At 41.0% G+C, this 13,435-nt stretch overlaps 1 protein-coding gene across 6 annotated transcripts in view; it reads right to left on the minus strand.

The window, feature by feature from the left end:
* Positions 1 to 13,435, minus strand: part of fmr1 (fragile X messenger ribonucleoprotein 1) — a 75,736-nt gene that overhangs the window by 13,036 nt on the left and 49,265 nt on the right. For all 6 annotated transcript variants that reach the window (XM_072505925.1, XM_072505923.1, XM_072505926.1 and 3 more), the window contains 3 exons: positions 8,350 to 8,428; positions 8,154 to 8,263; positions 2,707 to 2,793 (listed from right to left, as the gene is read on the minus strand). In XM_072505925.1, the coding sequence (XP_072362026.1) occupies positions 2,707 to 2,793; positions 8,154 to 8,263; positions 8,350 to 8,428 (276 nt within the window). The remainder of the gene's footprint in view (positions 1 to 2,706; positions 2,794 to 8,153; positions 8,264 to 8,349; positions 8,429 to 13,435) is intronic.

The raw sequence follows: 13,435 nt of genomic DNA on the forward strand, positions 1-13,435 counted from the left end.
TAGATAATTAGAGAAATAGAAAGCCCATGGTATAGATTGCAGAGGAAAGAAAATTTAAAATATTGCGGTTTCCTTTTAGAAGTGCTGACGTCCTCAAATGGTTTATGTAAATTTGCACATCATGATCTTGGATACAAATAAAAGCCTTTAAATATTGGAAAATAATTTACAAATGGTTGACTTTGAGGGAAGATGTAATGTTTTCAAAAATATATCTATGGAAAGGTTGCAAATTACCAAGTCAAATCGACAGTGGCAACAGCAGTAAGCCTCAGACTAGAGGAGGAAAAGTGAACTTCATGAAAATATAGAAACAGTGTGTGAAAGAGCAATAGAAGAGGAGAGGTTGGTTGTTGACAGTAAAGAGGGCAGAGAAAAGGTGAGTGGTAAGAGGAAGAAGAAAGGCAGGGAAGTGCAGGGAATTGAGGAACGGAGTAGCATGGTAAAGGAGGATGGAGATGGTAACAGAGGGATGGAGGCATAGGCAAGTGGAAGAGTTAACAAGGAGAAAGAAAACACCGTCTCCTGCCAATGCAATATGGCTGTGCAAGACGTCCGCCAAAACCTGCAGAAATCGAATGGTGTCACTGCAGCAGCCTGCAGCTCCGAGAGGCAGGAGTGGGGCGGTAAAGATTTGCAGATGGGAAACCTAAATCCTTTTGTGGGATATTTTACTGGAGACATGTTGGTGAGTGTTTCTAAACTTTGTCTCAATATCTCAGAAATGTAAGTGGACTGTAGGTTGCTGTGAGTGTTGGACAAGGCAGTACAGTCAGATGGTATAAGAGCTGCAAATTCAAAACTCTACTGTGGAATGGTCAAACCCAAAGGACTGAGCTAAAATTAGGTTTACAGGCCCATAAGCACACATTGTAGGGAGTGGAATTAGGATCAGTTTGGAGGATTGAAATCAGACTCAACAGTGAGTGGAACCATTGCATTTGCAGGGCAAGGGAATGCTCAGCATCCAAGGGAATGCTCAGCTGATTGGCGGTGGCGCATGGTCAGCAAAGCAGCAGGGCCTGAACAAGCAATCAGCAAGAGGTAGACGGGAGTCACAAAAACTTGTCTTTAAAAAACAGGAGTGGTATTATATTTGGCTTTCAGTTATTGTTACAGGCCCCAGAAGAAGTTCATTTTATTTGTTCTTTTAGATGTTAGGAATAAGTTTTAGGTTTAGGACAGCATGGTGGCACCGTGGTTAGCATTGCTGCCTCGCAGCGCCAGGGACCCGGGTTCAATTTCGGCCTTGAGTGACTGTGTGGAGTTTGCACATTCTCACTGTGCCTGCATGGGTTTCCCGGGTGACCCAGTTTCCTCCCACAGTTCACAGATGTGCAGGTTAGGTGGATTGGCCATGTTTGATTGCCTCTAGCAACCAACTTTTCCAGTAATAATACCAACTGGGATCACAGTTACTGAATTTCTTAATCGTTTGAGGAACCCAAAACTGTGCTCCTTTGGAGCCACCTAGAGGCTGTGAAAATTATTGGAGACTGCACAGGATATTTCACTTCATTACTTACTTTTACTTCAATTTTTAAAATTGTTTTTTTTTTTTAGAAAAAATCTTTTGAGCTAACAATGTCTCATCAATGTACCAGCTGTCAATGTGTAAGGTGTTACACATGATTGTGACATGGCTATCTAACATGCAAGGGATTTTGATTTTTCATAATTAGGTTAAGGTTAGGAACAGAAGTCACATTAGGCACAATAATTGAGGTTATATTTCAATGCAAGTATGAGCACCAACCAAATACTTGTTAACAAATTAAAAAGAAAAACACAACAAAATGTTAAGCCCTCTAGCAGAAGCAAAATACTACGCATGTTGGGACCTGAAATAAAAACACTCAGCAGCTCAGTCAACATCTCTGGACGAAGAAATAAAGTTAGCAGTTTGGGTCTATGATCTTTCGTTCAAATAGGGAGAAATTGCAACAAAATAAAGAGACACAGAAAGGGGGACAGTGGAACAAAGAGGAAGATCTGTGATTGGGTGGGACAGGAGTGATTAAATGACAAATATAATCGTGCAAAGTTAAAAGCAAAAGGGGACAAGAGGCAAAAGATGGGTCCAGGGGAGGCGTAAATGCTTCAGCAATATAATAGTAGCAGGACTCATGGAAAATTCAGGCGAGGAGACTCACATGGCTCAAGAAAATGATGGAGGAAAGTGGGCAGACCCGATGGTGTGGACCACCCAGCTGGCAGTGTACCATTAGGAAATTGCCGGCATCAGCTGACATATCCTCCACTCCCAGTGGCTATGGTGCAGCCGTCTTCCGTTAACAGCACCTGCCCTCCCACAGAAGAGTGGTGCTTAAGGTCCGATGTATGTTGAACTTTGTGTTAAGTCTGGAAGGTTGTTCAAGTGGCCAGTTGAAAGCCGAGAAGCTGTTCCTTGAGTTTGTATTTTTATTGGAACGGTGTAGGAGGCCAAGAATGGAGAGGTCAGACTGGGATGGAGGACCTATTTGCGCTGTTTATACACTGTTTATACACCAATAAAACTTTGAAACAGAGAGAAAGAAAATGTTAACTGAAATTTGGTTACAATAAGTTACCCCTGGCCGGCTTTGATTTTGACAATATAGGTGGTGATGCCAGTGAAGCAATTCCTCTTCTGTAAAATACTGAGACCAGAAACAAGAAAGCAAACGGTAAATCAGTAGTCCTGTTAAGGGAACTTTCATCTCTTACCTTCAAGTAGTTCAAATGGTAGTCCAACAGAACACGTGCATTGCTTATGCTCTCCTTTGTTCCAACGAACACAAAAGGAACCATGCCCTGTAAGTGATTTTTGGATTAAGTGTCATATTTAACCCTAGTCTAAAACAAATAACCTCCCAGATTAGCAAGTTATTTTTGGAAAAAAATTATAACAAACACAAGTCATTTCGAAACATTTAAATACACATTGAAAGATGTACTGTAAACTAATCTTAATCTTAAACAGATAGTTCATGCCTGGTTAGCACACGTGCAAGTCCTGGTTCATTTAAGCAGCTCGATCTATGACACGCAGACACTCACACCACACCCCGCCATTGATCATGGCGGCTGAGAAATTAATTTGCTTTAATTATGTGAAATTCCTGCATGTTTAGCTACGTGTTTTGCAGAAAAGGCTGAGCAATACCATTCATTTCCCCCACCTGGTGTGTTCAGCAGCCGTGGCTTTTTTGGGGGGAATCTTTTAAAAAAATTTTTTAAAATATAAATTTAGAGTACCCAATTCAATTTTTCTAATTAAGGGGCAATTTAGCCTGGCCAATCCACCTACCCTGCACATCTTTGGGTTGTGGGGGCGAAACCCACGCAAACACGGGGAAAATGTGCAAACTCCACACGGACAGTGACCCAGAGCCGGGATCGAACCTGGGACCTCGGCACCGTGAGGCCGCAGTGCTAACCCATTTGGGGGGAATCTTTACCTATTGAGATGAGATGACATCTTTTGTTAATGTTGAAATATTTCCAGCTTTTTCCAATCAATAAAAGGAAAATTGTAAACTCATCACAAGGGAGCTTTCGGAGCAGGTGAACCCATGCCTGCAATATGACGACTTCCAGCACAGAAGAGTAGGTAGAAAAGGTTTTGTCTAATATTTACTCAGCATTACGATTTTGCTAACAGTGTTTTCTTCCCATTTACCTCTTGAAGTGACTCATGCAAGAGATTAGTTTCATGGTCACCAACTCCCTACAAATAGCATAACAGTCCTTGTGTAAAGAATTAGCTTCCTATTTATATATTTATCGTGTTGACAGGACATCTCAAAGAAACTACAGTGAACTATTTCAAAATACTTCCATCTCTTTTTATGTAGGCAAACCTGGCAGCCAATTTACACACAGCAAGTGCCACAAGCAGATTAAATAATGTTATTGTGTTTTGAACTATACTGGCTGAGAAAAGAAATTTTCACAAGGCAGCAGAAAACATTGGTCTTCTTTGAGCAGTGCCACAGGATGTTTTACGTCTACCTGAACAAACAGACGGTGCTGTGATTTACTATCGCATCTGAACACTAACACCTCAGGCAGTTCAGCACTTCTTTGGTGCTGACATGAAATGTTGTCCAAGATGATGTATTTAAGTCCTTCAGTGGGACTTCCAGCTCAGAGGCAAAGATGAACGGTCTGTTTATGTTTCAGGCACAGACTCTTAGTTAGATTGGTCAGAGGGAAGGGTCTGGCAAATAAGCTCTGACTCACCTTGCTGTCAGAAGTCAGAATGCACCCCGAACCTCAAAAAGTGTTGTTTGATAACATTCTGACAACTGCAATGCACTTATTTACAGATATTCTTGGGGCTTTAGTCTGATAAATGTTTCAGCTGCTTCATTTAGTTGCACGGTGACAGATCTGTGAAGGTTTAAAAACTCAAAATGTAGAGGAACAGTACTTCAGTGTCCCAAAAGACAACTTATAGGAGTTGTAACATTATGTTTACTTTAAAAGTTTACTTTTAGTGCTTGATGATCTGGTTGCTCAGTATAGTGAGAAAATGCAAAAGGACACACCAAAAAAGATTTTCTTTTTAAAAAAAACAAGGCCACTTAATAATTTGACTGGCTTTGTATTCCATTTTAAAATCTTGGTAGATTTATAATCAGCCCTTTTTATTCCCATGTTAATTACATATTACTAGGCTTGTGGACTGCAAAGTTGCCGTGTATAACTTCTATCAATAGGACATTTGAGACAAAACAATTGCCAGTATGACAGTGGAGGCTGGTCGCTAAATATATTCAAGTCAAAATTAGGAAGATTATTGATCGATAAGGGAGTTTAAAAGTTATGGGGCCAGACATGAAATTGTAATAGCCATAATCAGATTAACCAAAGGACTATGTCGCCTACTCTTACTATTTTTATTACAATACGGTGCGGTGCAAGATTTCAAAACCTGCTAATGAAACCAAACTTGGATTTGCAGCAACAGGGAGGCCAAAATGTTGTGTATTTAAGGTTCATTAGAGCCAACTATCTATGCTTCGAGTATTTTTGATGCTTGTGGAGCTTCTCTGCAGATTGCAAATAATGGTATTATATTAAAATAAAACGGTGACAAAGTTGTCACATAAAAGAGTATGACACAGAGTACATAATAAAGTTTGCCTAAAAATTGTACATCTTGCCTCCAAGCAAAATTTGTTGCGTCCTGTTGTCACATACCCCAGGTGTCAAATTTTCTCACTGACCTTTTCTTTATAATGGTAGTTGCAGAGTGTAACTTGTATTTTATTTTCTCCCCAAAATGTTGCATTTTAAATCTAGTCTCCCTGGTAACTCAAATTTCTAAAATAAGGGTTTATGCTTTAAAAATAATAATAATCCTTTTTGCAATAACTTGACAATGTTTATCCACCGAATTGTCCTTTTGATACCTTTTATTTAAAATATTTAAAGGGATAAGGCTCGCAAAAAAAGCGTGGTCTTGGAATATTTTTGTCTCGAGTTGTGATGATGTGGTTAATTTGGGCTATACACTCCGAGCATTGTGCAGCCTACCTGATTTTTCCAGAATGTATCAGTACCACTGAACAAGCTGTACTGATGCAACATTTTCTTTAGCTTCTAACCGTTTCTGTTCAGGTGCTTTTCAAAATTAGAGAACAAATTTCAAAATCTTAAGGCAAAAGTTTGCATTGAGCTTCTTGTGAACATGCATGTCTGAGGCTGAGAGTAACATTTAATTACACGTGCTGCAGCTTGAATTCTTTAAATTCCACACTGACCACTGTGAGAAAACATAAGATCTCCTTATGGCCATTTTAGATAACTGAAATAAAAATTGCATTTTGAAGCCACTGTTTGTCTCACCTATGTTTATTCGAGTTAGGTCACGACGACATTCAGGAGGTTCTAATTTCTAACATCAGTGAGACAATGAGAGAGGAAGAAAAATGTGGTGCTTATTTCTCATTCTAATTTTTAAAAAATAGCTCAGATGTCTGGAAGGGCCTGGGACAAGTTTGCATGAGCTTTATCACTGCTAAAATAACTCAAACATTTGTGCATGTTTGTATTTTTCTCTGGTGACTATTTTAAGCCTTAAACCAAATTCATTACACCGAAGTGGTAAACATTTCAGTGCAGTCAGATAACCAGGTTCAATCATTCCATGGGTTGTTGCCCAGAAGGCCTTGCTATTATAATAATATTAAGTGTCACAAGTAGACTTACATTAACACTGCAATGAAGTTACTGTAAAAAGTTCCTAGTCGTCACACTCCGGCACCTGTTTGGGTGAGGGAGAATTCAGTGTCCAATTCACCCAACAAGCAGGTCCTTCGGGACTTGTGGGAGTAAACCGGAGCACCTGGAGGAAAGCCACGCAGACACGGGGAGAATGTGCAGACTCCACACAGATAGTGACCAAGCCAGGAATCGAACCTGGGTCCCTGATGCTGTGAAGCAACAGTGCTAGCCACTGTGCTACCGTGCCACCATTAAGGTCCCACATTATGGGGCGGTTACTTGGACTTGCTAGTTCAAGAGTAAAGTCAGGAAATAAATAGAGGGTTGGCATGGTTTTCTATAGTTACTTTTCCATTGTTAGGACATTTTGATTTTGGTAATTAGATATTTAACTGGTCACTTGATTGAAAAGAAGCGATTTGAGCCAGTTATGATTATTTGGCTCCATGGAAAAGTGATGCCTTAAAGGGCGACCTCGGACGCTTGAGATGTGACGCCACCGAGTCCACACTTTCAGGCATGATACCTTATGGAATGAACGTCTGCTAGCTCAGGTCTTTCAAATTCATACTGGCGAATCTCATTGCACTCATTTGTAAAGACAGGAATATTATGCTATGTGGAATATAATACATTAATATTTTGCAGACATTCCTGCCTAAAGATGTAAAATCTAGAGGTTGTTAAGTAAACACATCGAAATCAGAGTTTGCAGAAATGTCAAATGATATTTGGTGTTCATTTAGAGTATTGTTTCTCTTTGTGTCAGCTTGCGCCAGACATTTCTTACCAAGGACAGACTCCAGAGATGAAAATGTGGACTAGAAGTATGTTTTTTTTTTAAAAAGGAGTTATTTCCTGTCGTTATGCATGCAGTACTTAGGTATACTGCTTTAGAATGACAGTGATTTCATGTCATGTACGATGAGGGAAACTGATTTCTGACAAATGGAACGGTCAAATTCTGATCCGGTATTCTGCAATTTCATACTGCCGCTCGAGATCTAATTCCCTAAACTCCTTTTATTTTTCTGTGAAACTTGCACATGTAACCATGATCATGATGCATATTTACAAGTGTGCTCAATCAAGTTCTCATTTTAAAAAGAGATACTCAGAAGATGGGAGGCAACAAGTAGCACAGTGTAGGCAGGTGCATTCAGTTTAGCAAAACCTCGGACAGGTTTAGTTCAGCACATATTAGGCACTGGACTTCAAGTGCATTGGGCTATCACAGAATCATAGGATTGACAACGCAGAAGGATGCCATTTGGCCCATCGAGTCTGCACCGGCTCTTAACCCCACACCTCCACTCTATCCCCGTAACCCAGTAACCCCAGCTAACCTTTTTGGACACTAAGGGCAATTTAACATGGCCAATCCACCTAACCTGCACATCTTTGGACTGTGGGAGGAAACCGGAGCACCCGGAGGAAACCCACGCCGACACGGGGAGAATGCGCAGACTCCGCACAGACAGTGACCCAAGCCGGGAATCGAACCTGGGACCCTGGAGCTGTGATGGAACGGTACTAACCACTAGGCTACCGTGCCGCTATGGTGCTGGGCTTCACAGCATTAACATGGTGAAATCAAGGACTTGCCGATCACCAGCAATTGGAACCTCGGGTTTTAGTTTACCGATAAATATCGCCCTTACGAGATGATTCCAAGGGCTTAACAGTAGTGTTTGTCAGGAAGCTGGGGCTGGCAGTGATGGTGGGAAGAGCCAACACAAATGCCAGGGTCAAGTATGGTCAGATCCTGAGGGAGATGGAGGGGCGGGGATGGGGGCTGTTGACGAGAGATTAATTTGGGGTCTGGTAGCTCAATGGCAAGTACAGTCTATTTGAATTGATCAGAATTCTGTCGGACTGGATCAGATACATTTTGCTCAATAACAAGCAGTATACCATGCATCAACAAAAGCACAACACACCTCTTCCCGTGGAATCTTTTTATCACCATCTCCTTCAATTCTCACTCGGACAACTCCCGATTTGTCTACAATTTCTTGTATGAGCTTCCCGTTTTTGCCTATTACTTTTCCTGGAGAAGGAATGGGGATCAGTTCCATTTCACAAGTTCAAAAATAAATAACATTTACTCAAGCGAGTTCCTTAAGATGGGCTTACCCACTAGATTCCTCGGTACTTGCACAGAGTCTTCTGTAAACTCGAGATAATTTCTGGCCTGCTTGACTGCCTCCTGGTCCTATAAATCAGATTGATATTAAAGGAAGAATGTCGCCTAGAGAAAACATTAATTTCAACTAAATTAATGATATTAATGTTATCATTTCTGTATAAATTTATATTGCAAAGCAATTTGAACTGTGTTTTTCCCCCAATTTTCTCCCTTTTCCTCTGCTAAAAGCTTGGTTCCTTGCTGTGTAGGGGTTCAACTTCCGATAACTTGCTCAAGGAGAGACATGTGGGCACACATGGAAATTATAAAACCTCAAGACTATTTGAAAACGGAAAATGTTCATGCAGGTACAGAGGGAAGTTACCTACCTTGAAAGAGCTTCTTTTAATTTTCCAATGAAACCATCCCCACAAAGCCCCAATGGGAAGTTTTTTTAAACTAAATTTAGTGTAACCAATTAATTTTATTCCAATTAAGGGGCAATTTAGCGTGGCCAATCTATCTACCCTGCACATCTTTGGGTTGTGGGGGCAGAACCCACGCAAACACGGGGAGAAAGTGCAAACTCCACACGGACAGTGACCCAGAGCCGGGATCGAACCTGGAACCTTGGCACCATGAGGCACTGTGCCACCGTGCTGGCCCCACAATGGGAATTGTAATAATACTAAAGGTACCTTTAAGACAGTTTAATGTCAAAGATGTCATCATGTCATGACCCTTCCCTATGTTGTTGAAAGGTGCATCGACCCTTTTACAGGGCTGGGAGATGAAAAATACATTAAATTTAACCATGTACAGAAATAAAAATAGGAGATTAAGGCCATTGTGAATCACTGTGATATCACTACCTGGGAGCTTTATCATTCAAAGAAGACTTTACAAGGTCCAAAGAAACTCTCCATCTTCCTCCACATAGTATATGATTCTAACCACACTTCCTGGTGGAGTGGTGGTGTGTGTGCGTGCGGGGGGAGGGGGGGGGAGGAGGAGGATGTGGGGGGAGAGAGAACACACAAACCTCCAAATATTGCTGACAAACCATTAGATTTACAAACTCAAGACCAAGTGAAATTAGATTTGTCCAAAGGTTTCATGCCTGCTAGAACTTAGCCAAACAAAATGTATTAATTCAACTGTTTGTCCAGTACCTTCTTTGGAGACTACAGACCTGTGTCACAAGCTGAAAATGGAAAAGACCTTTTAGTATTTATGTAATGTTATATGGATTCCATTGCGAATTTATTTAGAGATGGGCATACAGTAAATTTCTGTTGGAGACTATCTTAGCTGGGAGCATGAAGTAAAGCATTTTTATAGCCTATTGTGATTCAAGTAAAGCTCATCAACCACAACTGCCTGAAGTTTATCAATGCTCTTCAGATCAAAGCTACGAGAATCACACTTCTCCACACAATTAACTTTAATTTACCAGCAGCACAGCGGTTTGAATGGATGAATAGGCAAAACTAAGAACCAAGTTTAATCCAGATGGAATTAAATTTCAATGCATTTTTCAGAAAGATCCAGACTATTCCCCAAGGGAAGCAACTTCAAGCAGCAAGTTCTGCAACCTGACAAACAAGTTCTGAAAAACGGAGTCAATAATGTTCAACAGCAAGAATCTGAATCAATCATGAACAAAATTCTACCCCCCAACCAGGAGTAGGAATAGCGCACTGCTACCTCAGGTTTACTCAAATAGCACCTCGCTTCATTACAACGAATACCACCAAGAGCAGCAATATCAGTGGGACTACTGGTGCTTATTCCACACCATCGAACTTTGACGCACCTTCTGACCGTCAGGGTTAAAATCCTGTCAATTCCTCAGCATTGTGCGAACACCACCACAAGGGCCACAGCAGTTCAAGGTAGTCCATCATAGAGTCATTGAGACATATCGCACAGAAATGGCCCTTCAGCCCATTGCGTCAGTGTCGGTGAAAAACAACCACATAACTATTCTAATCCCATTTTCCAGCACTCAGCCCATAGCCTTGAAATTGCAAGTGCACATCTAAATACTTTTAAAACTATGTCTCCACCACCTTTCAGGCAGCGAGTTCCAAACTCCCATCATCCTCTTGGTAAAAGAGTTTTCCTCATATCCTCTCTAAACCTCCTGCCCCTTGGTCATTGATCCCTCTACCAAGGGGAAGGTTTTCTGCCTGTCTACTGTATCTATGCCCCTCATAATTTTATACATCCCAATCATGTCCCCGTTCGGTCTCCTCTGCTCCAAGGAAAACAATCTGTCTTCATAACTAAAACTCTCCAGCCCAGGCACCAACCTGGTAAATCTCCTCTGCACCCTTTCCAGTGCTATCACATCCCTCCCATAATTGTGGATTCCAGAAATGCACACAGGTAAACAAAGTAGGGTAAGGGAAGTAATGTTAGTGTAAGGGAATATTATATATTCTTAAGTTTTTTGTTAAAAGGGACTAATAAGTAAAGATGGGCAGGGTAGGTGGACTGGCCACGCTAAATTGTCCCTTAATTGGAAAAAATTGGGCACTCTTAAATTAAGAAAAAAAAGATTGGATGGTATTTATTTTAATGCAAGAAGTCTGATAAAAAAGGCAGAGGAATTGAGGGCAAAATTAAAACATGGGGCCATCACTGAGGTATGTTTGCCATCACTGACCCTGACTTACACTTACTTGTGCTGTTTCTCAATTATTCGCCCTCTCCAAAAGAAACCAACACTTTTTAGATTCTTGACTGTTTCACTGTGATGCTGACTGCGAAGTCAATGAGAACTGGGATCCGACTTTGTCGTTATGAAACTCAGCTGTTCTCCGCTCCTGCCCCGACTGAGACTTAGCTCCGCACACAGTCTTTCAGTTTCACCTAACTTTCTGTTGTTCACCCAACTTCAAAAGCACTCTCGTTCAGCCAAGCAAGCACTTACAGTACAGACAATCAGACACTGAGTAGCCTCCTCTTTTATAGGCATCAAATACAATGCTTTGGAGAATGGATTAAACCAGTTGCACAGTTAACCAGCTACAGCTGGGTGTGACGAACACCTTTTTGGAGAAACTAAACGCAAGTAAGAAAAGGTAGCCGTGCCAATATCTCACACATCTCCTGAACAAACAATTAAAAAAATTAACAACGCAAACAAGGGCTGCGGTCAAGTTCAAGAACAGCTTATATTTATATAGGGTCTGTAACAGCATAAAACGTACCAAGGTACTTTGCAGGAAGGAGTGTTATAAAGCAAAATTAGGCACCAAGCAACTTATGAAGATATTAAGACAGATGGACAAATGTTTGGTCAAAGAGATAGGTTGCAAGGAGTAAAGGAGGAATGAGAGGGATAGTTGGAGGGGTTGAGAGAGGGAAATCCAGGGCTTAGGGCCTAGTCAACTGAGGGTCAGAATTAGACCAGCAGGGAGTTGGGGGTTGTGGGCCTGGCAGAGATTGCAGAAGATAGGGAAGAGCCACATGATGGTGAGATTGAAAAAACAGGATGAGAATTTTAAAATCTAGGTCTCGCTTGACCAGGAGCAACTGTAGGTTAGCAAACACAGGTATGAAAGGTGAATGGGACTTGGTGTGAGTAAGTACGCAGGAAGCAGTATTTCAGATGACCTCAAGTTCACGGAGGAGATTGTGAAAAGCCACACGGGTGTGTGTTGGAAATCAAATCTAGAGGTAACAAAGACATGAATATAAAACAAATACAAAACATCAATATTATTCATACTGTTTTTTCAGCGTATCGTCCCAACATTCCTTCATCTGTCAACAAGCCAAGCAGAAAGGCCAGTTAAAGTCATTAACTGAAGCTAAAATGGACAAAATTGTAAAGCATTTTCTCGATAGAACTGGCGGAAAGTATAAGTATCCGGAATGAACTCCCTCCCTCTTTTAACGTTAATTTAATCCTCCATAAATTGAATCCTATTAGACACTATACACCCTAAAACTTCTCTAAATATCCTACAAAGTTTTCTATAGATCAGCGGTATTGAAATCGCAACTTTTGGATGTTAGAAGGCACCCAAGACCTGCAAATCAGCTTGAAAAGCTCAGGCAACTCTCTCCGATTAGTACTTATCCTGCTCACCGTTCTGGAGCTTGGAATGGACAGCACCTGACACTGTGCATCAACCCAAATTCCAAACATAATATTAATACCTGTCATTTTGTAACTGAGTGGGAATATAGATTTAAGAACACAAGAAAGAGGAGTATACTTTATGGCCCGTGAGCCTTCTCCACCATTGAATAAGATCAGGGTTGATTTTTTAATTTCCCCGCACAATCCCCATATTCCTTATGCTGTCCAAAAATCTATCGATCTCAGTCTTAAATGTACACATTGATTGAGCATCCGCAAGTCTCTGGGGTCAAGAATTCCAAAGATTCACACTCCTCCTCTAAGCGAAGAAATTTCTCATCTCATAGAATTCCTACATCAAAAGGAGGTCATTCGGCTCCTTGCGTCTGCACCAACACTCTGAAAAAGCACACAGGCCCACTCCTCTGTCCTATCCTCACGACCCCACCTAACCTGCACACTAAGAGGCAGACCACACCATGGTCAAATTGGTGCTCTTTCAAATTAGTGCTCTTTCCAAGAGCCGGTGCGGACTTGATTGGGCGAATGGCCTTCTTCTGCACTGTAAGTTCTATGATAATTTACCTAACCTGCACGTCTCTGTCCTAAACAATCATCCCTTGATCCTGACACTCGAGCCCTGGTTCTCGACACTCCAGACATAATAATCAGCCTCTCACGTGTATCCTGCCACACCCTCTGAGAATTTTATACAATTTAATGAGGTTGTCTCTTATCCTCCAGGAAATGTAAGTCAATTCTATTCAGTCTCTCATCATTGAACAGCCCTTCCATCCCATTTAAACGTTACATATTCATGGCTGCTCAAGATCCAAGACATTCACCACTGAAGTCTGTAAAATCTAAGAGCTCAGAAACCACAGCTACACTGGCATTAATATAATGATAATATATTTTCAGCAATGCAAAATGGCTTTATTCTTTCAACAAATTCTTCAATTGAAACGGCTATGGCTTTTCAAAAATATAAATTGAAC

Source organism: Scyliorhinus torazame, chromosome 5 (assembly GCF_047496885.1).
Source record: "Scyliorhinus torazame isolate Kashiwa2021f chromosome 5, sScyTor2.1, whole genome shotgun sequence".
Classification (NCBI taxonomy): domain Eukaryota; kingdom Metazoa; phylum Chordata; class Chondrichthyes; order Carcharhiniformes; family Scyliorhinidae; genus Scyliorhinus; species Scyliorhinus torazame.